We start from the raw sequence: 27,127 nt of genomic DNA on the forward strand, positions 1-27,127 counted from the left end.
TGTGCATTTGTATTCGGCCCCCTCTACTCTGATACCCCTAAATAAAATGCAGTGCATCAGTTGCCTTCAGAAGTCACCTGATTAGTTAATAGAGTCCACATGTGTGTAATGTAGTATCAGTATAAATACAACTGTTCTGTGGAGGCCTCAGTGCTTTGTTAGGAACACTAGTCAACAAAGAGCATGATCATGAAGACCAAGGAACTCACCAGGCAGGTCAGGGAAAAAGTTGTGGAGATGTTTAAAGCAGGGTTAGGTTATAAAAAAAAAACATCCAAAGCTTTGAAGATGTCAAGAAGCACTGTTCAATCCATCATCCAAAAATGGAAGAAGTATGCCACAACTGCTAACCTACCAAGACATGGCTGTCCGTGTAAACTGACAGATCGAGCGAGCAGAGCACTGGTGAGAGAAGCTGCCAAGAGGCCCATGGTCACTCTGGAGGAGTGCAGAAATCCACGGCTCAGGTGGGAGAATCTGTCCACAGGACAACTATAGGTAGTGTATAATCCACAAATCTGGCCTTTATGGAAGAGTAGCAAGAAGAAAGCCATTGTTGAAAAACAGACATAAGATGTCCTGTTTGCAATTTAAAACACATACCCAAACAATTTAAGAAAACAAAACTAAACAAAATAAAAACTTCATCCATATATTCCAGTGTGTAGAGGTGTTACAAATTAAAAGGGTTATTCTTCATACTTTTATTTTCCTAATAGATTGATGCCAAAACTTCTCTCTAGAACGAGAAACAACAAAGATGGTAATCGGGATGTTAGTTAAAGATTAAATATGGAGAATGAGCAGGACACCGCCATCTAGTGTCTCAAGATCGTAGCCGCAACAACAAACTTAATTCCCCCAGGCAGGTTTCCATGTTCGTCAGACCCGGCCCAGTAGCCTTGAGGAGCCCTGGGTCTGTTTGAACCCGTCCCCTCCGGCAAATCGCACCATGAAAACAAATATTGCAGAGGAGTTTGACTGAGTTACCGTTACAGTAAACATGAAAGTTAGCTTACCGATGAAGGAAACGTAGCCATTTGGGTGTGTTTTAATGTCTTTGGAGTCCTTTTAAAATAGATTTTAATAAAGATTCTACATGTTCAATCCTTAAGAAAAAAAGAGTACTTTACTAAAGTAAAGAAAAAGAGGTGATGAAATAATTGAATAGCTATTTTTTAGTGTTTTAGTAGTTTTATTTTTGGCCTGGAGATGGCCGGCGGCCTTCTTTCTTCGTTTGGTTTTTAGTTTATAATTTGGTTTTGTTAGGTAGGGAGGGGGGCCAGCTCCGACGTCCCTATAAGGCAGGGGTGTCAAACTCAGGCCCGTGGGCCAAATCTGGCCCGCGGTGTAATTATATTTTGCCCGCAAGATCATATCAAGGTCTATGAGAGCTGACCCGCGAGTATAAAGCACATACACAGCTACTTTTCTGTTGACAAACATGAGCATCCATGCTACCAGTCTCTTCGGATAAACTTCATCCATCCCTCCCCAAAAGGCCCAAAAGCAAGATGGAAAACAGGAGCTTTCAACACCGGTGGTAGGCATATTATCTGTTTATGAAGGTGAAGACCTGCAGAGCCACCATGGCGGTAACGAAAGAATAAAACATAAGAGACACCACGACGAGTACAAGGACCTGCACTGAAAAGGTTCAACATTACATATCTGGAGAGAAGGGAAAACATGCATATTTGCAGTCTTTTTTTGGTTTGGCCCGCTACTCTGTCCCAGTTTTTAAATTTGTCCAGCTGTGAATTTGAGTTTGACACCGCTGCTATAAGGGGTGGCCTGGTCCCCCCCTCCATTTTTGCTGAGTTTGGCCGGCATCACATGGTCCCCTTTTGGGTTTGCCGATTTCTTTTTTGGTAAGATCCTCATTTGTATTTGGATAGTATTCCTGCAGGAATGTTTGTTTCCTGTTGGGATGAGTTGTTTAATAAAAACAGTTAAAAGTTCTTTCTTCTTTGGTGTCCTTCTTTTATTTTTCGGTCTCCAGTTTGAGTCAATTTATTCAATTGTTTGGAGGCCGTAACAACTGGGAACATACAGTATATCTTTAGTCCACACTCGCATAGCAGGTGGCGGTAATGCACCTAAACGTTGGTTACTATGGGTTACCACCCGCCATTACACCGTAGAAGAAGAAAACCTCCCCCCACTTCCGCTCTCTTCTCCCGTGTTTGTTTACACAGGCGGTGATATTTCAAATAACACGCAAATTAAAAGAAAGAAGCGGAAACATGGATGAAAGCAGGGATATTAATATAAGAGGGATAGATTGGTACACGGTTGAACCGGAAGTTGATATTCCTGGTGAGTTTCTTTATATAGCACCATAGCATCTTAGCATCATAGCATCATAGCATCTTAGCACTATGGTCACTTTACTTTTCAGTATTCATCTGTTACACATAGCTAGCATATATTTAGACTGCCGTTACCTGCCATGCACCACTATCACTTTCTTATTTAGTATCTAAAGTATCAAAGCTTATGGTTATATCTTATATTTATACTCTATCACTGCCCTATAGTTCTGTTACGTCTGCTCATTACACACATGTATCATGTCTGACCACATCTGAATCTGACCACTGTCCACTTATATCTTTTCTGCACTACAGTTCTGTTTATACCTGTTTCAACAGTCTACTGCATGTTTACATCATATACACCCGTTCACGTGTCTGCTTACATCTGATACACGCATGTCTTTCTACATCTCACGCCGACGATGGTCTATGTGTCTAACTCTGTGACTTGTGTGTGTTTAACTTGTACTAACATCTAGACACTTTCCTCTCTGCGGTTCTTCGTATCTAACTGGATTCTTACCTGTACTAACACACTAACATCCTGACACTTATTCTACCTGTACTAACACACTAACATCCTGACACTTATTCTACTTGTACTAACACACTAACATCCTGACACTTATTCTACCTGTACTAACACACTAACATCCTGACACTTATTCTACCTGTACTAACACACTAACATCCTGACACTTATTCTACTTGTACTAACACACTAACATCCTGACACTTATTCTAACCTGTACTAACACACTAACATCCTGACACTTATTCTACCTGTACTAACACACTAACATCCTGACACTTATTCTACTTGTACTAACACACTAACATCCTGACACTTATTCTACCTGTACTAACACACTAACATCCTGACACTTATTCTACCTGTACTAACACACTAACATCCTGACACTTATTCTACCTGTACTAACACACCAACATCCTGACACTTATTCTAACCTGTACTAACACACTAACATCCTGACACTTATTCTACCTGTACTAACACACTAACATCCTGACACTTGTTCTACCTGTACTAACACACTAACATCCTGACACTTATTCTAACCTGTACTAACACACTAACATCCTGACACTTATTCTAACCTGTACTAACACACTAACATCCTGACACTTATTCTACCTGTACTAACACACTAACATCCTGACACTTATTCTAACCTGTACTAACACACTAACATCCTGACACTTACTCTACCTGTACTAACACACTAACATCCTGACACTTATTCTACCTGTACTAACACACTAACATCCTGACACTTATTCTACCTGTACTAACACACTAACATCCTGACACTTATTCTAACCTGTACTAACACACTAACATCCTGACACTTATTCTACCTGTACTAACACTAACATCCTGACACTTATTCTACCTGTACTAACACACTAACATCCTGACACTTATTCTACCTGTACTAACACACTTACATCCTGACACTTATTCTAACCTGTACTAACACACTAACATCCTGACACTTATTCTAACCTGTACTAACACACTAACATCCTGACACTTATTCTTCTTTTACACTTCATTTTGTTGATAGGTTAAAGTGTTTTTGTATAGCTGCCCTGACCTTATTTGCTGCTCTGTGGGCCCTGAATTGCCCCCCGGGGGACAAATAAAGTTTTTTTAATTGAATTATATATTTAATTATTAGTAGCATTATCATAGTAGCAATAATGTTTTTTAATTCACAGCAATGAGCTTCGGCAGCTGTCTGTGCCTGTCTAAAATGAACCAAATAAAGAAAGATGTTGGTATATTTTTGATAATTATCCACAGGAGAGTTTCAACACTCTGCTACACTTTAAAAAAAGGCCAAAACCACTTAGAGACTGGAAAGTTTATGCCATTTTATTCCATCCATCTTTAGTATATACTGTATATAATCTATAGCTGACATTAAACATGATCCTAATGGTTTAAAGACGTTTGCGTTGTATTTTTTGTTGTTGTTGCTGAGATGTTTGTGTCTTCTACAGTCACAGTAGTGACCTGTTTGTTCTCTGCTCATCCAGAGCTCCCACAGCAACAAGTCTGTACGGAGGAGGAGTTCATCTCTGAGCAGCAGCAGCTCTGTGTTCAGGACCAAGAGGACCCAGAGCCTCTACAGATTAAAGACGAACACGAGGAACTCTGCATCAGTGAGGAGGGAGAGCAGCTGGTTCTGAAACAGGAGACTGATGACTTTATGTTGACTCCTGCTCATCAGGAAAGTGACCACAATGAAGATCAGACTCTGAACTTGAGTAAAAGATTCAGTGATACATCAGTATTGAACAGTCATATAACAACCCAAACAGGTGAGATGCCATAATTGTGTCAAACACGTGACAAGGTTTCAAATTTAATAATGTTTTGGGTCGTTGTCCTGCTGGAAGATGAACCTCCTGCCCATCTTCAAGTGTCCAACAGAGGGCCGCAGGTTTTTTCTTTAAGAATTTGCTGTGAGCCAATCGTAGAATGCAAAGAGCAGGAAGAAGATGTCATCTCAGTATAAGCCCAGGGTAGGCAGACTTCTGCAACTTCACCACAGAGCCAATACAAAAGTTTAGTAATGTTGCAAGCCCAGAAGCAGTTGCGGAAATTAGGCAGTGCTAGTCCCTCTTCAGGTTTAGGGAGTTGAAGAATATGTTTTTAGATAGGGCTGGTTTATTCTAACAAATAAAGGTGTTAAGTTGTTGGTCTAGATTAGTAAAAAACGATTTGTTAAGAAATTAGGAGGTGTTGAAAAGGAAGAATTTAGTTTTTTTGAGTACGATGAAGAGATCCATCGTCAGTGCAGACTGTTGTATATTGTTTAGAAACCAAAATAAAGTTACACAGGATAGGTGTCTCAAATCTCCGTGGTGTTTAAAAAGTAACAGGAAAATGTCTCATGTATGACCCTAATGGTTTAAAAACACAAGTGTTGTATTTTTTCCGTTGTGTGTTTTCTCTGCCATCAAAGTATTGTCATTTATTTTATCTTTTTTCCCCCCAGAGCTCCCACAGCCACATGTCTGTAAAGAGGAGGAGGTTCCTTCTGACGAGCAACAGCTCTGTATTAATAAGAGGAACCCCGGTCTGTACCAAGAGGACCCAGAACTTCCACAGATTAAAGAGGAAGATCAAGAGGACCCAGAGTCTCCACAGATCAATGACGAGCAGGAGGAACTCTGCATCAGTGAGGAGGAAGAGCAGCTTGTACTAAAGCAGGAGACTGATGAGTTGTTGTTGAATCCTGCTCTTGAGGAGAGTGACCACAGTGAAGATCAGACTCTGAAATGGAGAATAGATGAAACCCAGATTTTTTTGGAGGGAAATCCTTTAAGATACATTTCAGGAACAAGCTCCGTTGTATCAGAGCCAAACGGTGATGACCAGCTCCTCTCTAATGAAGGTGATAAGTCAAATACTTGTAAAATGTGTGGCAAAGTCTTCACACGTAGAAGTAACTTGATAAACCATGTGAGAATCCACACAGGTGAGAGGCCGTTCTCTTGCGAAACATGTGGGAAAGCTTTCAGAGCCAACAGTGACTTGAAAGTCCACATGAGAACCCACACAGGTGAGATGCCATTTTCTTGTGAAATATGTGGGAAAGGTTGTCTACGTAGCAGTCACTTGAAAGTCCACGCAAGAACCCACACAGGTGAGAAACCATATTCCTGCACAAGATGTGGGAAACGTTTCACTAGTAGCAGTGCCTTGAAAGTCCACATGACAACCCACACAGGGGAGAAGTCCTATATATGCAAAACATGTGGGAAAACGTTCAGAGCCAACAGTTATTTGAAAGTCCATATGAAAATCCACACAGGTGAGATGCCTTTTACTTGTGAAATATGTGGGAAAGGTTGTCTACGTAGCAGTCACTTGGAAGTCCACACAAGAACCCACACAGGTGTGAAACCATATTCCTGCACAACATGTGGAAATTGTTTCACTACTAGAGGTGCCTTGAAAGTCCACATGACAACCCACACAGGTGAGAAGTCCTATACTTGCGAAACATGCGGGAAAGCTTTCAGAACCGACGGTAACTTGAAAGTCCACATGAGAACCCACACAGGTGAGACGCCTTTTACTTGTGAAATATGTGGGAAAGGTTGTCTAAGTAGCAGTCACTTGAAAGTCCACACAAGAACCCACACAAGTGAGAAACCATACTCCTGTACAACATGTGGGAAAAGTTCCACTAGTAGCAGTGCCCTGAAAGTCCACATGAGAACCCACACAAGTGAGAAGTCCTATACTTGCAAAACGTGCGGGAAAGCTTTCAGAACCGACAGTAACTTGAAAGTCCACATGAGAACCCACACAAGTGAGACGCCATTTTCTTGTGAAGTATGTGGGAAAGGTTGTCTAAGTAGCAGTCACTTGAAAGTCCACACAAGAACCCACACAGGCGAGAAACCATATTCCTGCACAACATGTGGGAAATGTTTCACTAGTAGCGGTGACTTGAACGTTCACATGAGAACGCACACAGGTGAGAAGCCGTACCACAGCATGACCTGCGGCAAAAGTTTTTTTGATAGCGTTGACTGGCCATATGAGAAGCTACCCAGGTGAGAAGCCATTTTCTTGAAAAACGTAGGATATGTTGCATGAGTAGGAGTGACTTGAAAGTCCACATGAGAATCCGCACAGGTGAGAAGTCCTATACCTGTGAATCGTAGAGAAAGCTTTCAGAACCAACAGTTACTTAAGTGTCCACATGAGAACCCACACTGGTGAGAAGCCGTACCTTTGCAAAGGCAAAGAAGAGTGCATACAGACAAAGTAGTTTTCTATTTGAACCCACACACTGAAAACACTTGAGGCTTAATATGCACATGAGAAACCATAGAGCTGATACTTGGGTTCACTGACTGAATGAAATACATTTTTTCAGTAGCTACATCTCCATAACTGAATGTAAACTATTTCCTACAATGACGAGGTGTAAATATCTCAGTGTAACGTTTTCCTTCATACAACAATTTCCTTTATAAACCATCGTAATCTCTTTTAAATCAAAGAAAAAGAGTTTCAAGTGCAAAGTTTTGGCTGTTAAAATAATAGTGTGATCTTGACGGATGTTGGTTTTACTCAATGTCTATTTACAAAGTAAGTTTGAATAACTTTAACAAGGACTTTGCATGAAGTTGTATTTTTCTTTTGAGAGTGACTGGCGACACTGTTTTACACAACAGCTTTTGAATGAGACTCCTTTTGCTATTTTAATACACCAACTTATGTGTCTGGACAAATCTAATCATTTATTCCTTAATAACTGGTTACTGTTTAATCGATTATCATAATATATAGATAGTTAAATGCCAACACAATTAAGTGGAACAAATGTGTCATTTCCACAAATACTGTAAAATTGTGTGGGAGAAAAATGTAAACGAAGTTTTGGTTAAAATAAGATGAAACCCTTGTAAAACAACATTGCAATGTTTCCCCCAAGGTGGCGTGATAACATGTAATCTGTGTGACACGGTGTAAAACTGAAATTATCTGTAATACGTTTTTCTGTATGACCCCATGCAAGCTGTACCGAGATTTTCTCAGAATTCGGATTTGTGTTGTATTAAAATAAATATATTCAAATAAAATATCTGTGGCCCGTCAAGTTATTATTCTATTTATCTTTGTGATGTTGTTTTTGTACATAAACTTGTATTTGAGTACTACATATATATATATATATATATATATATATATATATATATATATATATATGTGTGTGTGTGTGTATATATGCCCAGTTCAAGAGGGGGAAGGTAAAGCAACATAAAACCAAACCTTTTGGTAAATAAAATCCAAAAATTAAGTATACAAATTAGGAAAAAAGTACCCCTGGGTGCTACTTAAAACACAGAAACACATCTAACTGAAAGATAATTCTTTAAAGTATGAGCTAATTCAGAACCAAAACCTCTCTAATGAAACCAACTCTAAAACCAAACACACGTAGACCATCACTCCTCAGCTGGTGAGCTTGAGTTTATGTAAATTACCAAAACGATACAATACAGTCACGTTCGTTCCACTCCACATATACACTTCAATAAACTCTGCTTTGAAATATGTTAAAAAATATTTGATGTTATTTGAAACGTGTCTTAAGTACACTAAGTTAAGAATAAGTTGTGTGTGCCAAAAGTTAAAGTTTTGCAGAGTGGCCCATTTCAAAATGACTGATATTATTGGATTATGATAATTATTGATCCCTGACAAGAAGGTCTTCAACCGAGACTGTAACATCAAAAGTGATGCTATTCTTTTTAATCTTGATGCTTGTCCATCGAACAGTATCTACATCCAGTGTCAGTGTTTTTAAAGGATTGCACAGAACTGAAACCACAAGATGCTGATCTTTAAAAAAAAATGACTCACACACAATAATCCGTCCTCCACATCACACCATTTGTTCAACGTTTTTAATGTTTCATACAAAATAATGGTGTCTATGGAAATATCAAGCAGAAATACCAGTGGTTCCCAAATGTAAAATCTGACTTCTTGCAAAGACGTCTAGAGGCTTTATTGCATTGGCCGTGCACAGTACATTGAAAGAAAGGATACCGAAAAACGACAAGTATTAACACGTCAAAACGAGACTGGACACAGGTACAGTATCTTGTCCAAATACAGATGTCCATGGCAACGTTTAATCGAGTCACACGCTCCAACCTGTAACTGTATTTTAAGTTAGATATCCATATTTGCATTTCTCCTCGTCAAAATTGAATTCTTACTGGTTAAAAGGATAATTTAAGATACCCACAACGTCATTCAACTAGTACAAATGACGCCACCTTTGCCATTTATGTGTTCTGGGCTTTAAATTCTAGATATCCACAATTACATGTGAGATATTTTTACTAGTCAGAATGAATTTTGGATAGTCACAATTACACAATGGATATCTGGGGTGATTTTTCAGTTAGGGATATATGAGAATCATAATAATCACAGAGCTGGGTCTGTCTGACGTTCCTGCCTGTTATAGGGAAGGTCGTTGCCACCGTACTCTACGGGGGCATTGTTGGGTCTATGTTTATCATAAATAAGTCATAGAGTGTGGTCTTTACCTAGTCTGTAAAGTGTCCTGAGATAACTTTTGTTAGGATTTGGCACTAGACTGGCGTCCTGTCCAGGGTGTACCCCGCCTCACACCCGATGTCAGCTGGGATCGGCTCCAGCCCCCCGCGACCCCGACAGGGACAAGCGTTCGAAGATGAATGATGATGATGATGAATTTAATTGAATTCATAGATATTTGACAGAAACCAACAGCCACAAAGATCACAACATAACTTTAACAGCCACTACTGTGCACTCACTTCTCTTGATTTGGGAGATTACAATTGTTTCAAACAAAATAGAACTTTAATTTAATTTCACGGCTTCTTCTCCTCTATGTGGACTTTAAAGTCACTACTGTTCAGGTAACTTTCCCCCACATTTTGTCCTCATCTCTTTGGTGTCTCAACATGTGATCTGTCAAGTGACCGCTCTGTCGGAAATCTTTCCCACATGTGTTGCAAGAATATGGTCTCTCTTCTGTGTGGGTTCTTATATGAACGGTCAACGTTGATCTATCACTGAAACTCTTCCTGCAGATCTCGCAATGGTGCGGCTTCTCACCTGTGTGGGTTCTTATATGCACTTTCAAGTTGCCGCTGTTTGAGAATTTTTTCCCGCATGTTTCGCATGAATACGGCTTCTCCCCCGTGTGGGTCCTCATGTGGACTATCAAGTGATTGCTTTGTCGGAAGTCTTTCCCGCATATTTTGCAAGAATACGATTTCTCACCAGTGTGGATTTTAAAATGAAGTTTCAAGGTTGATATCCGACTGAACTTTACCCCGCATGTTTCGCAACAATACAGCTTTTCACCGGTGTGAGTTCTTAAGTGGACTTTCAAGTTGCTTTTCCTTAGGTAACTTTTCCCACATGTGTCGCATGAATACGGCTTCTCCCCTGTGTGGGTTCTCATGTGGAGTGTCAAGTTACTGCTTTTTCGGAAACATGTCCCGCATATTTCACAAGAATATGGCTTGAATTCTTTTCCACATGTGTCATGTTTCAAATCATTTTTACCTTTGCGGGTATTAAGGTGAAACTTTGTCAAGTTAGGGTTGTTAACATTGTTACTGTGACTTCTGCTTATGTGACATCTGTTCTTGCTTTTTGCTGAAATACAGTTTAAAGGATTCTCCATCACACTATGAATTTCTTCTGTTCTCAAGTTCAGAGTCTGATCTTCACTTTCATGAGCAGGATTCAACAACAACTCATCAGTCTCCTGCTTCAGTACAAGCTGCTCTCCCTCCTCACTGGTGCAGAGATCCTCCTCTTTAATATGTGGAGGCTCTGGGTCCTCTTGATGTTCCTGTTGTTCCTCTTTAATCTGTGGAGGCTCTGGGTCCTCTTGATGTTCCTGTTGTTCCTCTTTAATCCGTGGAGGCTCTGGGTCCTCTTGGTGTTCCTGTTGTTCCTCTTTAATCCGTGGAGGCTCTGGGTCCTCTTGGTCCAGACTGGAGTTCCTCTCCTGAATACAGACATGTTTCTGAGGGAGCTCTGGAGGAACAAAGGACAACCCACTGTGATGGAAGAAGAAACGAACATCTGAGCAGAAAAGGACTAAAACACTTCTTATAACCATTGACAACGTTTAAACCCCACTGAGGTTGTACTCACCTATCCTGTGCAGCTGTATTTCCGGTTTCCAAACGATATCCAGCAGTGTGCGCTGACGATGGATCTCTTCCTCCAACTCGACGACAGTTTGTTCAAAAACTCTGAATATGTCTTCAGCAGCAGCCGTTAGTCGCTCGTTGACAAACTCTCTCAAATACTGAACTGAAGACATTGTAGTTGAGTTAAAACTGATATAACTATCTGCTCTAAGGCTGCTATAGCATCTTTGAACGTGTGACTGTAACCTTAGCGACAAGCGCTCTGTTGTTTACTTCCGCTCGGTGTCACAGTGCAAAGTTCCGACACTAGGAGTTTTTCGTTCCGCTTTCAACTGATGTTTTTTTTTTATTAGGGGAGTATTAAAAGTATTCTTCAGAGGAAGAAGAAGTATTCAGATATTTTTCCTTCAGTAAAAGTAGCAATGCAATTTATTTCTGCATTTATTTATTTAGGATTGTATCTATTGTATTTATTCATTCGTTTATTTCTGCATTTATATATTATTTTTATTTATTCATACATGTATTAATGTATGTATTTATTTATGATAGTATCCAATATTTTATTTATTCATTCGTTTATGTTTGCATTTTTTAATTGATTTATGCATTTATTTATTATTTTATTTATACATGTATTCATGCATTTATTTATTTCTGCATTTATTAATTTATTTCCAAAATTAATTATTATTTTTATCTTTATAAACATTTATTCATGCATTTATTTATTTATGACTGTATCTATCAATTTTTATTCATTCGATTATTTCTGCATTTACTAATTTATTTAGAAATGTATTTATTATTTTATTTATACATCTATTATGCATTTATTTATTTATGATTGTATCATTATTTTATTTATTCATTCATTTATTTCTGTCTTGATTTATTATTGTATTTATTTATACATTTATTCCTGCATTTATTCATTTGTGATTGTATTTATTATTGTATTTATTAATTCGTTTATTTCTGCATTTATTTATTATTTTATTTATTTGTACATTTATTTCTGCATTTATTTATTCATGATTTTATCTATTATTGTATCTATTATTTTATTTAGTAATGAGTTTATTCATGCATTAATTAGTTATTTCATTTATTGAGATTTAAATCAGCTTTAATCCTCCTTAACAATGAGAGGTGAATGCCTAACTTTAACTATCTGGCGAGACTTTCTCAAATCTCGCGTTACCACCTCAAATCTCGCGTTACCATCTCAACACTTCCTCCTTCCGTTGTCCGAGCGGGAAGTTCAGATGTTCTTCTTTTAGTAAAATGTAGCAAATATTCTCCTTTAAGTTAATTATTCACATAAATCACATTTGAGTAATTTTACCTGGTGAGTTTGAGTTTATGTAAAACACATTTAATTAGTTTGACCCTGACCTGTTGACGTTAACGTCACTTCTCAGTCAGTTGTCGGTTCATTTTAGCTTTTAAAACGGGAGTTACCCTCACGGAGGAGCCGACAGCAGTTGTTATTTAGCTTCATTAACTATGCTTTTGTTTTTTTTACATGCCTTTTTTAATTTTTAGTGACTGGTTAGAGCTCTGCAGTCATGTCCACGACCGCTGAGGAGAGGAGCAGCTCTGCACCCAGGTGTTTCGGACAGGTATTTAACCACACATGTGCAGATTTATCTAATTAACTATTAGGTAAAGCACAGACAAAGACTGACTTACACCATTTTTTTTAATGCACATGTTAAACCCTTTTAAAGCATTTTTGTCCAATGACCCTTACATACCTGGACACGTATTTTCTTTTTTTGTGCAATAACTTATTTATTATGAACTTAATATTTCATCTTATACATTTTCTCTACATTTAACTTATCTGATTCCTTTTTTTGGGAATTTTATTTTACGTGTATTCTTAAATCTACTTCATATATATTTTGACTAAGAGTAATAAAGAGAAGTCTAAGTCTATGAAAATATTTCCCATTTGCTGCCGACTGACTTTGTGTTTGTGTTTGTGTTTGTGTTTCTACTTTGATTTTATTTAAACTTAGAGTTCTGTTTATTGATCCTTTTGGGGTGACTCCCTCAATGAAGTTCAATTTCCAGCAGCTTACAAATACACAAGGGAGGCATTAAAAAGTACAGTATAATGTAAACAATAAACTCTTAGTTAAATAAATATAGAAACTAAAACAATAAACTCTTAGTTAAATATATATAAAGCAGAGATGAGAATACAGGTAAAATAAAATTCCAAGAAAATGAAATCAGATAAGTTAAGTGTAGAGAAACATAAGATAAAAATGTATTGTTTTGATAGTGTAAGGGATAAAACCATACGATTGTATTAAGTATAATGACATAAAGATGATCCTGATTCTTGGAAATTAATTCCATGAATCATATTCATCCATTTCTTTAATTATTGGTTTTATTATTATTTATTAATTATTATTATTTGTGTATTTTTTATTGATACATTGTCTGACTTTGGTGCATGAGTAGGTGTCTATGTCTAGGTAATGTCTGGTTGAAAATGGGGTTGTTATTGTAGGATGTTCATTGTTGTGTATAAAACCACCCTGTTATTATAAAGTCATGGTCTTAATGCGTCTGTGCTCTGCTTGTTTGTGTTGTCAGCGTGCCTACACAGCCGAGGAGCAGCAGGCGGTGCACAAAGCTCTGCGTCAGAAACTGGGACCGGAGTACATCAGTACCAGAATTGCTGGAGGAGGACAGAAGGCAAGTCTTTGTTTACCTCTCTCTCTGTTTCCTGTTCTGCTGTGAGGCCAGTTTTAAATTAACTGTAGCAAAGTTGGATGTGTGTCTCCCTGAGTTATAATCATATGATTATTCCACAAATGCATTTTAATGTATTTATATTTTCTTAACAATGTTATACTCCATCAAGTAGAAACAATACGATTCTGCTGCAGTACGGAGGAGATCTAACCTATTTTTCAGACTGACAAATCAGATTAACATGACACCACTTATTACCCTAAACCCACCCCTCTCTCTCATATGAACTCTTCAATGGACTTTTCCAGGTTTGCTATATTGAAGGCCATCGTGTAATCGGCCTAGCCAATGAGATGTTTGGATACAACGGATGGTCTCACTCCATCTCTCAGCAGAATGTTGGTACGACTCACAGATTCACTCACATTTCTTTAGTCGACTAAAGACGACAAAACTGAGTTTCTCTACAAAGAATCACACAAAAGCCCAATTTTAAATCTTGTTTACCGGATGTGTGCTCAAAGTGTCTTGGAAATCAGTCATTCAGCATGGAAAAAGTATAAAAAACAAGTGTTCAACTAAGACCAAAACAATGTTTAATTGACTAAGAATTAGACTAATGTCACCAGAGGGTGCTGTAAAGTCGAGCCATTTCCACACAGTGAGACTAACAAAACGCTTCTTTTTTCAATTCTTTTTTTATACAGATTTTATAGACGTCATGAACGGGAAGTTTTATGTCGGAGTCAGTGCATTTGTCAAAGTGCAGCTAAAGGTTCGTACTTTTATTGACTTGAACTTTTTGTATTTTCTCAGGATGGATCATCTGATCAGCATAATAAGAATGAAATTTCACATCATGTATTATTTCATTCATGTTGTCCAAATAAAGTTTGTGTGCAACGCATTCTTTCTCTCCAGGACGGGGCGTTTCATGAGGATGTAGGATATGGAGTCAGTGAAGGACTGAAGTCTAAAGCTCTGGCGCTGGAAAAGGCGAGAAAGGAAGCGGTGACAGATGGCATGAAGAGAGCACTGAAGTATTGGAATTTTTATGTCTTCTCAGTCTGAAACACAGAGAAAAATCTTGAATAGGTTTTATTATAAGAAGATTCATGAAACGATTTTGCTGACATTTCATTTATTTGTGTGTTTTTTGTTCAGATGCTTTGGTAATGCTCTTGGAAACTGCATCCTGAATAAAGAATATCTCCTAGCCATTAACAAGATCCCCAAACAGGTCAGTGTATTAACGTTTAGCATACTGTGTTATTATTCACTTTTAAAAAGTCTTTGGATGCTGAATCTTCTTCTCTACACAAAGCCTCCTCCTCCTCTAGACCCAGCCCAGACTAAGCGCTCTGAGGGTGAGCCCTTAGTGGAGAAGGCCCGATTCTCCAGTCTGGTCCGGGAGGAAAAGCTTTTATCTGCGGCGGGTCCTGGCAGGACGCCGTCAGAGGCCAGAGTCCTCAACCGGAACCAGAACGCTTCAGAAGTTTATACCCCTAAGGCTGCTCGCCCTGCTGACAGGAAGAGTGAGAACATGGACTCCAGGTAAACAGCAGCAGGTCTAGTTTTGGTTTTAATGGCGCCCCTTCATCTCTTGTTTGCATCACCTCCAGTCTGTTTCCTCTTCTTAGACCTGTCCCGGACTCGGTGGAAGTTGGCGGGTCCGAAACGCACACAGACCCAAAAGAGCTGAGAAAGCTCCGACAGCAGCAGCTTCAGCAGAAGTTCAGGAGAGAGATGGAGGCCAAAAAGCTGCAGCAGAAATCGGATCAAGCCAAGTCTGAGGACACAGAGGTCGCTATTGGACGGAGATCCAGTGGAGGTAAGGGAAGCAGCGGGCATGAAAACAGCAGGTTTGTGTTGCAGACGCAAGAGGAAGCTGTCACAAAATAAAGAAATTGTGACATTTGGTCGGGGTTGGCCTCCAGGTTTGAGACCGTTGATTAAAAGTCTCTTTATTCATAACTTTTAGGAGTATAAAGGCTCTTTTTTTATAAAGATGTATCCATTCCTCCAGGTCATGAAGGTGCACCCTCGTTCACTGAAGGCACCTCAGCAGCACACAGGAAGTCCAGCAGCAGGGATGAGGGTTTAGCAGGTGCAGTATCCACCACCAGAGGGCTCAACATACTTAGACAAACCTGCCTCTCTTCACCTTTTACCAGTCAGCGTCTTTGTCTGTTTCTGCAGATGATCCAGAGCTCTGGGATTTCACTCTGGATGGGATCGATGCGCTGGATGTCCCTGCAGGCGGCCGACCCCTCAGAGCGCTCAGGCCCAGCACGCCAGGGAATCACCAGATGCAGACGCGCAGTAAGACCCCTCAGAGAGACAGACCTCCGGACGAAGCCCCTTCGTACAGCGGAGGACAGAACGGGCATCAATACAGACCTCAACATCAGAGCGAGTATCAGGCAAGACCAGGTAAGGTTTCATGAGAGAGATGTTGGTGAACTGTTGGCTAAATATCTTTATCTTCAATTTACTTTTTTTAAACTTACAGGTGAAGCCTTCAGTCCGTACAGACAAGGACAGTACATGAAGAAACGCCGGCTGGACACTTGAGATTTTATGTCGCTGTTCCCTAGCTTCAACACTTTCTACAAACTGATTTTACTTTGGATTTTAATATTTATTTGTGTTCACGTTTAAGTTAATTTTGCAATGAGTTGATGCAAATTCTGACATCTGGAGAAATGTTTCTGGTTTTGTAAAAAATAAAAAAAAGAAGTCAGTCATGAGTTTTTTATAATTATAGATAGAAATCAACAAACTAGTTTCCCCCCTGAACGTTATCTTTAATTGTTGCTTATTCTATTATATATATATTAAATGTTGTAGAGAAGTATTTAAGTTTTCAGGGCCTTGAAATAAAACGAAAAAACATCCCAGAGAAGCGTTAACGACAATCTAGTTGAATAAAATAACACCATCCGGTCATGACGAGCTTTAATTGATATTTTTTATTTGTTTTTACATTTTGTACAATGTGAAAAACATACACAAAACAGACATTGAATCACAAGAGGTCAGTAAGGAGGGATCAGAAATAAGAGCTCAACAGATATTACTGCGTCAGTAGCCTCAAACAGTGCTGTAGAGGTCTGTGATAGTTACTGATAATAGCATAGTAGCATATGGATGTTAGCATTGTTGAGACCTTGTGCTGTACACTAGCCAGTTGTGAGTTGGTTGTCATTTGTAAGATTAAACACCAGTGAAGCAGACATGCAGAAATCATATGTGGAGATAAGCGGTGCCTGTGATATTGGTGAATGTCAATCGAACAGATGGACACTTTGTGATCACTCTCAGGAAGGCAAAGAATAATAATAAAAAAAAGATCTCTAATATTCCCATATCAAAAACATTGAAGTCGATAAAACCCTCATCAGCATGCAAATGTTTCCATTACCCCTCAGTCCCTTTAAAACTTTAAACATTGCATATTCTGCATTGCAGTAACGTATTCTTTTCTCTAGAGAAGTTTAACTATTCATCCAATCTACGAGCAGGCGAAAGAGTCACAATGACAGCATGGCACTCATGTGAGGTGGTAGTGAGACAAAACTTGAGCCAGCACGACAGCTTTAAAAACCTTTATGCAGCTCACCCGCTGCCTGAACAAGTGCTATGAAACCGTTTAATGATAAATCCACAAAAACAAATGTCAGCCAAATCCATGTACGCGTGAGCCAAATATAAATACACAGCTGATGCACAGCCAACACAAATGGAACTGTAGAGAGAACAGAAACACTAAACACGTTACTCAGTGTGCTCTTTGTTCTGCAGTCCTGTGTGGTGTCTCGTCTAACATTTCAGAGTGTTACATCCTCTGACGGTTACGGAGCCACCTGCTGTTGTGTTTTTACGTCACGTACAGGTTTAGTTAACTGGTTTTCTGCAGTACAGTCACAGCTACAGGACTAGATGAATCTGGAACTTGTCATTAGTGAGGATGCAAGGCACTAAAGTGTTCCTCATGTTTACAGGTCAGAGTTCATGTAGAGTGGGTCACCACAAGCATACTCTAGTGACTGAGCGTTACGTGAAAGCATTTACCTCACAATAACATATATACATAAAATAGAAAGGGGTGGGGGTGGGGTGGGCGCAGGGCAGTCATAGAGAGAAGAGCTTAATAAACCACAGGATTACTCCTGTGTGGTGAATAGGATACCAACAACAACAACCCTGCAATTGCACTTTTTATATTCCTTTAACTACATGTTGTTTAACAACCTTTAATAATAATTACAGTGAAACAACATCAAAATCTGATGGCTGAATACAGGTCCATAAAGAACATTTGTTTTATTAAATATACGCGTACAAAAACAGACCACAGAAAGAGAGAACCCCGGACACTTGTGATGGGAGAGGTGATGGCTAAATGTTCATTAATGTGGCTTCACTAAAAACCTGTGTGTGTGTGTGTGTGTGTACCATCTGTGTAAACTGGGAGAAATGGGGAAGCTGCATCCCCTCAGAGACTAAAACCGTCCACAAATACTATTGCAATAAACCTAAATTAGTTGTTGCTCTATGAAATGATAAGCAGACTTTGAACTGCTCATATCAGCACTAAGGGAAGTTTTTCATCTGTCAGTTTGGGATTCTTAATTCCTTCTTGCGTAAAAAAAAGAAATAAAATACATAACAAAAATCACCCTGCATACACCCTCAACCAGATTGTGATTTTACAGCAGCATCACCTCTTTAGTTTCACACTGCGAATGGTGGTCAACACCAGGACAATGCTTTTCATGTGGCATATCCACTGGCTTACATATCAGACATGAAGAATAAATCTGTATAATAAATCTGTTTGGATGGACAACTCAAAATCACAATGTCACCAGACTCACAGGGACATAAATATGCCAAACATGGAATCATAACCCAGTGAAGAAATATTTATGTACAAAGTCGATGTTTAAACGTGTTTAGGGATTAAGGCCACAGTTACAAGGGACAGTTTATCTACTCTTTGCCATTATTGCGTTTCACTTAATAGGTAGCCATTGGGATGTATTCGTACTACAACTCTATCCGTTACACTCCTGCCTAACTTACTATGTCTTTCTTCTACCAACTCACACAGTCCCACTTTGCTATTCCATCTGGGACAAGCCAACTGTCCCGATCTCATCTCCCTCTTTCTGTACACTCCTCCCCTTTACTTTCTGAGACTACTTAACCTACCATCCCAAGTCCCTTAACCAGGTTAATGTTTAGTCAGGTGTGTGGGAGTGTGTGTGTGTGTATGTGGACACGTGTCCATACGTGTTTCTATGTGGGGAATTAGTTCAACTGTCTTCGGTCCCAGCTCAGCTTAAGTCCGGACCAGTAAGGATATGAACCCGAATCCCTCCTACCCTCTCTTCTTCAAAAGGAATGACAACATTGCAATGTCTGCTCTCAAAAGACATCTTTGGCTGCTGTTGGTTACGCCTTTGGGTCATTACATCACCAGACACAACCCACCGACTCATCACAGCTCAATTCCACAGCTGATGGCAGGCTAAGTGTGAGACTCCTGTGCCGTGGATGCGTATTGCACTCTCCCTCCAATTGCCAAACAGATTTCGTTCTGCCTGAGAGGACGTGAACCACACAGGTCAACTCTATTACAGAAAAAAAAAACACATCATAATAAAAGTTGAAATAAAAATAAAAAGCACAATATCCAGCCAGCTAACCAGCCAACTGCCAAGAGAGCTAGTGGTTCTCGTTCAACGACTGTCTGCCCTGTGTGGCGCTCCGCCTAGGCCTGGTCCAGGGTTACGTAGGCCTCAGGTTGGACCCTCCGGGGCTGACTGAATTCTGGGGGGCTGGTGTGGTTCCAATGTGGTAGCCTGGGTGCAGCGAGACTGAGGCTGTCGTAGGTGGCTGGTACTGCGTTAGTGGCTGGGCGGGGTTAAGCATGCTGACCTGGCATGTGCCTGTGGGTCCTGCCCACTGAGGAGCACTGTACGGGGCTGGCGCATATCCAAACGCCTGGGCAACTGGGCCCAGAGAGCCTTTACGAGGCCCCAAAGGAACAGAGGGGTTGGCCTGGTTGGGGAGGTGAGTGGATGTGGTGGACGTGGCGGTGGAAGGCGTGGGAAGGGTTGGGCAAAGGTAGCCTGGAGCTGAGAACTTACGACCCATGTTGGCTGGAGGGATAATCTGTAATGTTGAGAAAAGTTAGGTGTTACTACTGACTATGCAGGATTATCACATGACAGTAATGGAAACACAAGTCCGTACGTCCACAACACGCTCCAATGTTTTGACATTCAAAGAAAGTACTGAAAGCATACATCATGTCCCAGTGGTGCTGGTGCTCCAGTTTTAGGACCTTTCTTGCACTGGGACAGGCTGATGGCATCCCTGGCCCAGTTATCCACCAGTTGATGCAGGTCATCAGTGAAGGTGCCCTTGCCCTTCTGGGTGTGAGAGGAAGGAGGAGTCGGTCCAGTCGCCTGGGTCAGAGAAAATGAGTGGTTCTGGCTTTGACCTACACCATTTGTAGAGCTGCTCCCACTTGATCCTGGCAAACAAAAATAGAGGTAAGATGTAAATTAAAAGAAACATTCTCGACAAATCAAGTAGCTCACTGTGATAAAATGAAGTGCTTGCACATACCCGTGGAGCAACTACTGAGGCTAGGCATGGATGGAGAGGATCTAAGCTGCTTTATGGATGAACTGATAGCTGCTTGTGATGCCTCTGTTGCTGTTTCGGAGACCTCTGTTGACGAGGGTGGACTTTGCTTTGGAGGAGAATCTGAACCATGAAGACTCTGAGCTGAGGCTGGGGATCCTGAACATACGAGTGCAAGAGACACAGGCATGTTAACATTTACCCAGGAATATACCCTGTCAACAGCTTTAGTGATTGTAGTACTACTGACATTAAAATGAGCATTACATTTGCCCTGAGAGCCAAAACGAGTTAGTTCACTGTTCTTACCCGAGTGTATAGGGCTGGGCTGTCCACTACTGCGAGAAGATTTGTGGCTTTTGCTTTTGAGCCTTCGACGACCCCCAGCCATTGCCACAGCAGGGGAGAAGACAGAAGTAGGAGGTGGTTTTCCCATCTGCGTGAAAAGAGCCTCTATCTCCTCTTTCTGACGAGTCTGCAGTGTCTGGATCTCCATCATATGTCTGTGAAAAGGAGAATACATGAGCATCTTGAAATATTTCTACTGAGCTGTGAAGTAACACAAGGTAGCATGGAGCAGAATTGTGAACATGTGATATACTTTTCTCTGAGACGGCTAATTTCTTTCTGCAAAGCTTCGTCCTCAGTCTCGGAGTCGTCGTCATTGTCACTACTGTAATGGGTGTGTTCGTTGTGAGGATCAGACGTTGAGGATGAGGGCCCATTCTGAACACTGGAACCATGTGATGGACTGGAGCCTGCTGCTGGAGCTGGGGTTACTGAGGGAAATTAAACACATAAGGTGTGTCACAATAAGAGAGAGAGTAGGTTTACCTGATCACATGATTTAACATCTGTCATCTGTGCACAGGCAGAATATTTGTTCTACAGCCAAGGATTATCTTTTCATATGGTTAAAAAAAATAGATTTTCAAGCTCAGTAACTAGATTTAGTTATTGAATTTGCAAATGTTATCAAAGCTCTAGGGCTGCAACTAACTATTATTTACAATGTCGACTAATCTCTGGAATATTTTCTAGATCAACCGATGAGTTGTTTGGTCCATAAATGACAGAAAATGTTGATCAGTGTTTCCCAAAGCTGTTAATCATAGTTAATGATTCATTTAGTTGATGACTAACTGATTAATCTTTGCAGCTCGTAATAATAATTCTCAGTGCAGCCTGCCAGTAGGATACATTTAAAAATACTGAATGAGGCAGATGTGAAGATGCCTCCACAGAGGGCATGGTATTCTATAGAGATATCTCAGAGGGCATGATTTCGCTTATATCATGGCCATTTATCAAAGGGAAAAATAGCTGATAACTGTGATAATATGGTGATCCATTTTTAAAACACTTATGGTTCATTTAGCCTGATCAGTTCCAGTGTTAGTAGTAAAATAACTAAATAGTGTGAGGCATCAGTTTCGTATGGTATAAGAGGATTCAGTGTATTAGTCTTGTGCATGGAGGGCTTTACACTAGTTTGTCAAAGCTAGCTTAATCTGCTGAACCTTGAGTCTGATATGTACCTGTGACGGAAAAACGGCCAACTTTAGAGCCAGTGGTTGGCCCAGATGGGGCACTGGTGCTCGTAGACACTAGGAAGCGCCCAATAGTGGTGGGCTGACAGACAGGACCAGCAGAGAGAGAGGAGGTTCCGTTTATACTGTCAGTTTCACAAACTCCTTTGGACAGAGAGGATGACCGATGGAGGGTATTTTCTGGACTTGAGGGTGAAGAAGAGGAAGATGAAGAAGAGGAGGAGGAGGTAGAGGAAGGCGTAAGGGAAGAAGAGGAAACCATGCTCGAGGGATCTGGAACGCTGCTGGATGCACCGTCAGTAGCAACAGACACCTGGGAGAGAGAGAGGAGGGAGATTTTTTTTTTTTTTTTTGATAAACCGACGAAAAAGTTCAAGTGGTCTAGCTGCTGAATTAACCAAGTACATCTTAAACTTACTTGGAAACGTCCCAGAGTGAAATCTGCTGCTGGAGGTTGGACTTTGTTACCTCCTTGAACTGTCTCTGGGCTCAGAGCTCTCCTCAACTGAGCGTCCAGATTACCCAGGGGCAGCTGTGTCTGTGGAGTCACACAATCAGAATATAAGGAACACTAAGTAGTACATATGTACATCTACACTGTCTATTAAAAACATAAAGTAGTAGAGCAGGTAGGATTACAGAAACATGGTAGAACTTACCTGATTTGGTCCAGGAAATGGGGGTACAAGTTCTGAGGGAGGTGTGGCAGCTTGATCAAAACCAGTAGGTAAAGTCTAAAAAATATAACAAAGAGGAAAGTCAGGTCAGAATATTATTGCAGCAATAAACAGCATTTTAGATTTATACTTGGATGCTGCCGTTTTCACACACCTGTGCCCTGGGCTTAGTTGGAGGTGTCTGTACTGCCTGGGTAACACCCTGTCCTGGGGTGGTTGTGGGCCCCAGGACACCCTGCACCCCAGAGGTGAGAGGAAGGTTGGATGGGGGCACCAGGGCAGCCCCAGGTGGAGGGGAAGAAGTCCCAGTGGGAGGAGAGGAGGTGCCTGTGTTCTGATCCACTGAAGCAGAGCTCTGATCTTTAAAGAGGGACCGCAGCTTCTTATCGAGAGCCTGGATATCATCTCTGCCAGCGTTCTTGTTCTGGAGCTCAGCCCCCTCTGAATCCACTGGCTGTGGCTGGACCTGGCTCTGATTGGGTAATGAGGTGGGAGGAAGAGGCTGAGCAGAAATGGGGACAGGCTGAGACTGGGAGGTTGTGTGCTGTGATGCATGGGTGGACGAATTCACAGGCTGAGAGGACAAAACAGCACTATTAAAAGGCTGCTGCTCTGAAGCAGGGACAGTGCTAGTACTACTGGATGCAACAGAAGAGACAGAACTACTGCTCAGCTGAGGCCCAGGTACTGCAGGGACGGAGGTCTGCACCGATGGAGGAGAAACGGTGGAAGATGTAGGTGGGATGTTGGCACCCGTCGACAGCTGTGAGGAGGTCGTTTCATGGGATGAATGAGGAGGTGAACTGGTATCACTGCTGGCAGGAGTTTGGGACTGAGTGGAAATAGGTGGAGGGGAAACCCTCCCAGTTGAGGGAGGTGGTGAGGAGGTTGCAGTAGATTTGAGAGGCACGCCAGGAAAAGTAGTGCCAACAGTGGAAGCTACAGCTTCTGGAGGAGCCAGGATATTAGAGTTTGGGCCTAATCCAGCCTCAGAGGGTGGGACAGTGCCAGGTTCTTGCTCAGTAGAAGGAGGATCAAGGGTATTGCATCTCTCTACACGAGCCTGCTTCATTTTACTGAAAGCCTGCTGGAGGATCCCAGATGGAGCGGACAGAGAAAGGCCCAATGGCACAGAGGGAGCTAGAAAAAAGTAAAAAGAGGAAGTCATTTTATGAAAATTCTTTCAGAAATTGACACACATTTAAATATGTTAATTTCAAGAATCAATAACAGCTCATGTGCATATTAAGTTAATACTACATTACCAGCAAAAACTCTGGGGTTCACTTTATTTTCATCTTGTTTTAGAAAAGATTTACCCCCCCCCCCCCCACGACATTTTTTCTGTACACATCTTTTTTTTTTTTAAGTGTTTTAATCATTTACCAATGTAAAAGCTTTTTTTAATCTGTGCCAAATGTATTTCTTTGAGGAAACCAAACAGTGGGAATAGTTAGAAAATCAAAATTTTCTCTCACCTAGTTCATCTGCAAAGGAGGTATTAGTAGAAGAAGTGCCAAAAAACTGATCTCTAAGACGAGACTCGGGTACTGGGCTGACTATAAACCTCCGTCCTGCTGAATGCACCACCTGGGCTGTAGTGCTGGGGGATATACCTAAGGAAAAAAGATCAAAACAAAAGTAAGATGTGACGTGGAACTTTACATTAACTGGACTGGTTCACTGTATTTTTGGCTCAAGTTAGTTAACCTGGCAGCATGGGAACAGACAGCTCCTGCTGGTGTTGGTGATCACTCATCTGCAAAGAGACAAAGAACAATGGTGACGATCAAAATTGTGAAAATGGGGATTTGGCTAATAAGGCAATATGTAGTAAAGACATACCTGAGGAAAGCCTTCCTTCATGCCCTCTCCTTTCTCATCAGCCATTTCAATGACTTCACGGACCTGCTCGATGAAGGACTCCCGCTCACTCTCTAAGATGAATTCACTCTCAACCTGAAATGAAGTTCAGTGTCATTAGTTGTACGTAAATACAGTATATAGTGTGAGTAATATACTAAATATGTGTCATAACACCCATTAGACAGCTAACATTTCCTACATGTTTAAAGGCAAAAGTTATAGAACCACTCCTACCATGATCTGTGCAATCTCCTCTGGATTATCTCCATCAAGATCAAATTTAAAGGTCACCATCTTCCTGTTGTGTGTTTCAAGCTGGCACTCTGCTACTCTGTCTCCCACATTAGAGATCTGCAAAACATTTGTCAAGGTCAAAAAAGTTTCATGACTAATAGCTTGTGACAGAATATGAATGAACTTATCAGTTCAAATACGTACACTGAGAACATTTAGCTTGGCCTTCCCAGTCTTCTCATGACGGGAGCGGCTGCGTACAGATCGCCGCTGGTGACGTTTCAGTGAGCGCCCCTCATGGCGACCTCCTGATGTAGAACTTCCATCATTTCCATCACTAAGACCTGAAGCTGCATCCGACAGGCAGCTAATTGAGAAATTGACCCAAAAGAGAGAAGTTAGATACATTGAGTGGTGGTGGCGACACCTGCTTTTTTTAAAAAACAACTTTCTTCTCACCTTTCTACAGATGGTGGCACCAGAGCAGAGGATCCTGGCTGCTCCACTGGTGTTGACTGAGAAACACTCACAGGGGCCTGAAACGGAGAAAACTTTTAGAAAAAAAGCAAAGCAAAAAAATGGAAAGTCCTATTATTTGTGCATTACTCTTTTGAGATGGTTTAGGACTTGCCCAGTAAACCCACAATCGTATATGTCATTCCCATTATTCATTCAATTTTATTTTGGTCATTTATGTTGACAAACTATTTACAGTAAAAGACTGATTTAAATGAAACCATCCACCAGATGGAGCCGTTTAACCTTGTGAAACTTGTGTATCTGGGTACAACAAGCAACGCCATTATTCAGCTCTCAGGCAGTGTAAATATTGCTGTGTAAACAGCTTTTTCATTTCATTTCCTTCAGAATGTGGCCATTTTCTTTGCTGTAATTCTATGGGTATCAGTAACGTTAATACATGGTACTGCAGTTGTGTCAATGTCTAGTTCCAGCCCTGTGGCTAGTTACAATACTGTAACTATTGTAACTGTGAAAAAATGTGTGATATATTTATTACATGCACACAGATCTATTTGGGGTAGAGTTTTCATGAAGGATTTTAAGCTCCAAATACAAACCCTTAGCTGTTTTCAGACCAGAATGATATGAAGTTGTTGGGTTTTTGTTCCAAATTTAATAGTAGCAAAACAAAACTGCTCTCATAATCTAGTAGATACTTTGCTCTGTGGTCAGTTAAATTAAAAAAAAAAGAGCTTAATAAGTGCTGCCCTCCTCATGTTAATCATATTTTCATTGGTGCTCTATAATACAATTCACATAAACTATTGTGTTTATTTGATTCAATATGAATTTATTAAAAATATGTAAGTTGGAAGAATGTACACGATTCAAGAAACAGGAAGTGTGTGAACAAAACACTTCGAACATGACCCACATACAACCACCCACACAACTTTGTTTTGTACTCTGTACCTGCAAAACAGAGAGGCAAGAGGCCTGATAGAGGAAGTATAGGTGCTCTGCGTTGAGTGGAGGTGACAGGAGGGGACTTGGATCATTGGCCCAAGACTAAGAGTCATGCAGAAAATGAGCAGCATGCAGAGGCAAAGAGTGGAAGAAAAAAGGGGACAGCCATGGAAATGTTTTTTTTCTTTTTTTTAGAAAAAACACAAACATAGATATGGACAGAAAGAAATCCATACTTTCGTATGGTGAAGCGATATGTCAGTGTTAAAGCAAGATCAAATGTACATGTTAAGTACGAGCTGATCAGGGGTTTGTGTCACCTGTAGCTGCAGAGCTCCAGTCTGCGGTAGCGTGGAGCTCTGAAGAGTTGTGCTGCTGTCTGATTGTTGCTGCTGTTGGGGAGGAGATGGCTGAGAGGATGGGGGTATCATCCCTTGCTGAGTGGGAATCTGTAAGAAAAGAAGGGATAGTGGCGGTGTGAGGTTGAGATAAAAGCTGACATACATTCATAGTCGCATCTTGGCGACTTCCTGAAAACATGAGATCTTTCAGAGATTTACTTTTTCAAACCCACATGCACCTACCTGTTAGAAAACATGGCTGCATTTCGAGTTATATATCAGGGAACAACATCAACTGCAGTGTATTTTAGAGATCCACGCTGCATGTGCAAGGTTTTAAATTTTGCTGGTTATATTTTTATCTGGATATCATAAATCAAATTGAAAGCCTACTATAATTAAGTCAAAACTTAAAAAACAGACAATATGTTTATTTTGTTTCCCAGAAAGGCTGTGGGTGTATTTATAAGAGGTAACAGGAAAACGGGACATTTTATCTACCTGAGGGGGAAGCGATGGTTGGTAGTAAACTCCGTACTATGAGAAACAAAACATAACACAGGGTAAGAGTCGGAAACTTGAGAACGAAAAGAAACCTCAGGAAAAGT

General features: G+C 40.6%; 3 protein-coding genes across 5 annotated transcripts in view; 2 read left to right on the forward strand and 1 right to left on the reverse strand.

Moving 5' to 3' along the window:
- Positions 1-2,225: 2,225 nt before the first annotated feature.
- Positions 2,226-7,745, forward strand: LOC310949640 (uncharacterized protein). Its single transcript, XM_083917140.1, has 3 exons — positions 2,226-2,319; positions 4,383-4,667; positions 5,348-7,745. The coding sequence occupies exons 1-3, from the start codon at positions 2,247-2,249 to the stop codon at positions 6,919-6,921; spliced, it is 1,932 nt and encodes a 643-aa protein (XP_083773266.1). The 5' UTR covers positions 2,226-2,246; the 3' UTR covers positions 6,922-7,745.
- Positions 7,746-12,616: 4,871 nt separating this feature from the next.
- rad52 (RAD52 homolog, DNA repair protein) lies at positions 12,617-16,337 on the forward strand (the record flags this gene model as incomplete). Its single annotated transcript, XM_083916407.1, has 11 exons — positions 12,617-12,670; positions 13,662-13,763; positions 14,072-14,165; positions 14,471-14,538; positions 14,685-14,803; positions 14,928-15,003; positions 15,088-15,317; positions 15,404-15,594; positions 15,790-15,870; positions 15,963-16,196; positions 16,276-16,337. 11 exons carry the CDS (start codon positions 12,617-12,619, stop codon positions 16,335-16,337), a joined length of 1,311 nt encoding a protein of 436 aa, XP_083772533.1.
- Positions 16,338-16,759: 422 nt separating this feature from the next.
- Positions 16,760-27,127, reverse strand: part of LOC310949432 (serine/threonine-protein kinase WNK1-like) — a 29,281-nt gene continuing 18,913 nt past the window's right edge. For 2 of the 3 annotated variants that reach the window (XM_083916903.1, XM_083916904.1), the window contains exons 12-28: positions 27,021-27,056; positions 26,499-26,627; positions 25,210-25,286; positions 24,955-25,117; positions 24,751-24,867; positions 24,496-24,609; positions 24,361-24,409; positions 24,129-24,266; positions 22,805-23,790; positions 22,633-22,707; positions 22,392-22,511; positions 21,962-22,286; positions 21,025-21,202; positions 20,733-20,926; positions 20,406-20,582; positions 20,081-20,310; positions 16,760-19,946 (exon numbers count right to left, since the gene is read on the reverse strand). In XM_083916903.1, coding sequence (XP_083773029.1) covers positions 19,560-19,946; positions 20,081-20,310; positions 20,406-20,582; positions 20,733-20,926; positions 21,025-21,202; positions 21,962-22,286; positions 22,392-22,511; positions 22,633-22,707; positions 22,805-23,790; positions 24,129-24,266; positions 24,361-24,409; positions 24,496-24,609; positions 24,751-24,867; positions 24,955-25,117; positions 25,210-25,286; positions 26,499-26,627; positions 27,021-27,056 — 3,495 coding nt within the window. In that variant the 3' untranslated portion in view covers positions 16,760-19,559. The remainder of the gene's footprint in view (positions 19,947-20,080; positions 20,311-20,405; positions 20,583-20,732; positions 20,927-21,024; positions 21,203-21,961; positions 22,287-22,391; positions 22,512-22,632; positions 22,708-22,804; positions 23,791-24,128; positions 24,267-24,360; positions 24,410-24,495; positions 24,610-24,750; positions 24,868-24,954; positions 25,118-25,209; positions 25,287-26,498; positions 26,628-27,020; positions 27,057-27,127) is intronic. The other variant, XM_083916905.1, reaches the window with a different exon arrangement.

The sequence above is a fragment of the Echiichthys vipera genome (genome assembly GCF_963691815.1).
Source record: "Echiichthys vipera genome assembly, chromosome: 7".
Classification (NCBI taxonomy): domain Eukaryota; kingdom Metazoa; phylum Chordata; class Actinopteri; order Perciformes; family Trachinidae; genus Echiichthys; species Echiichthys vipera.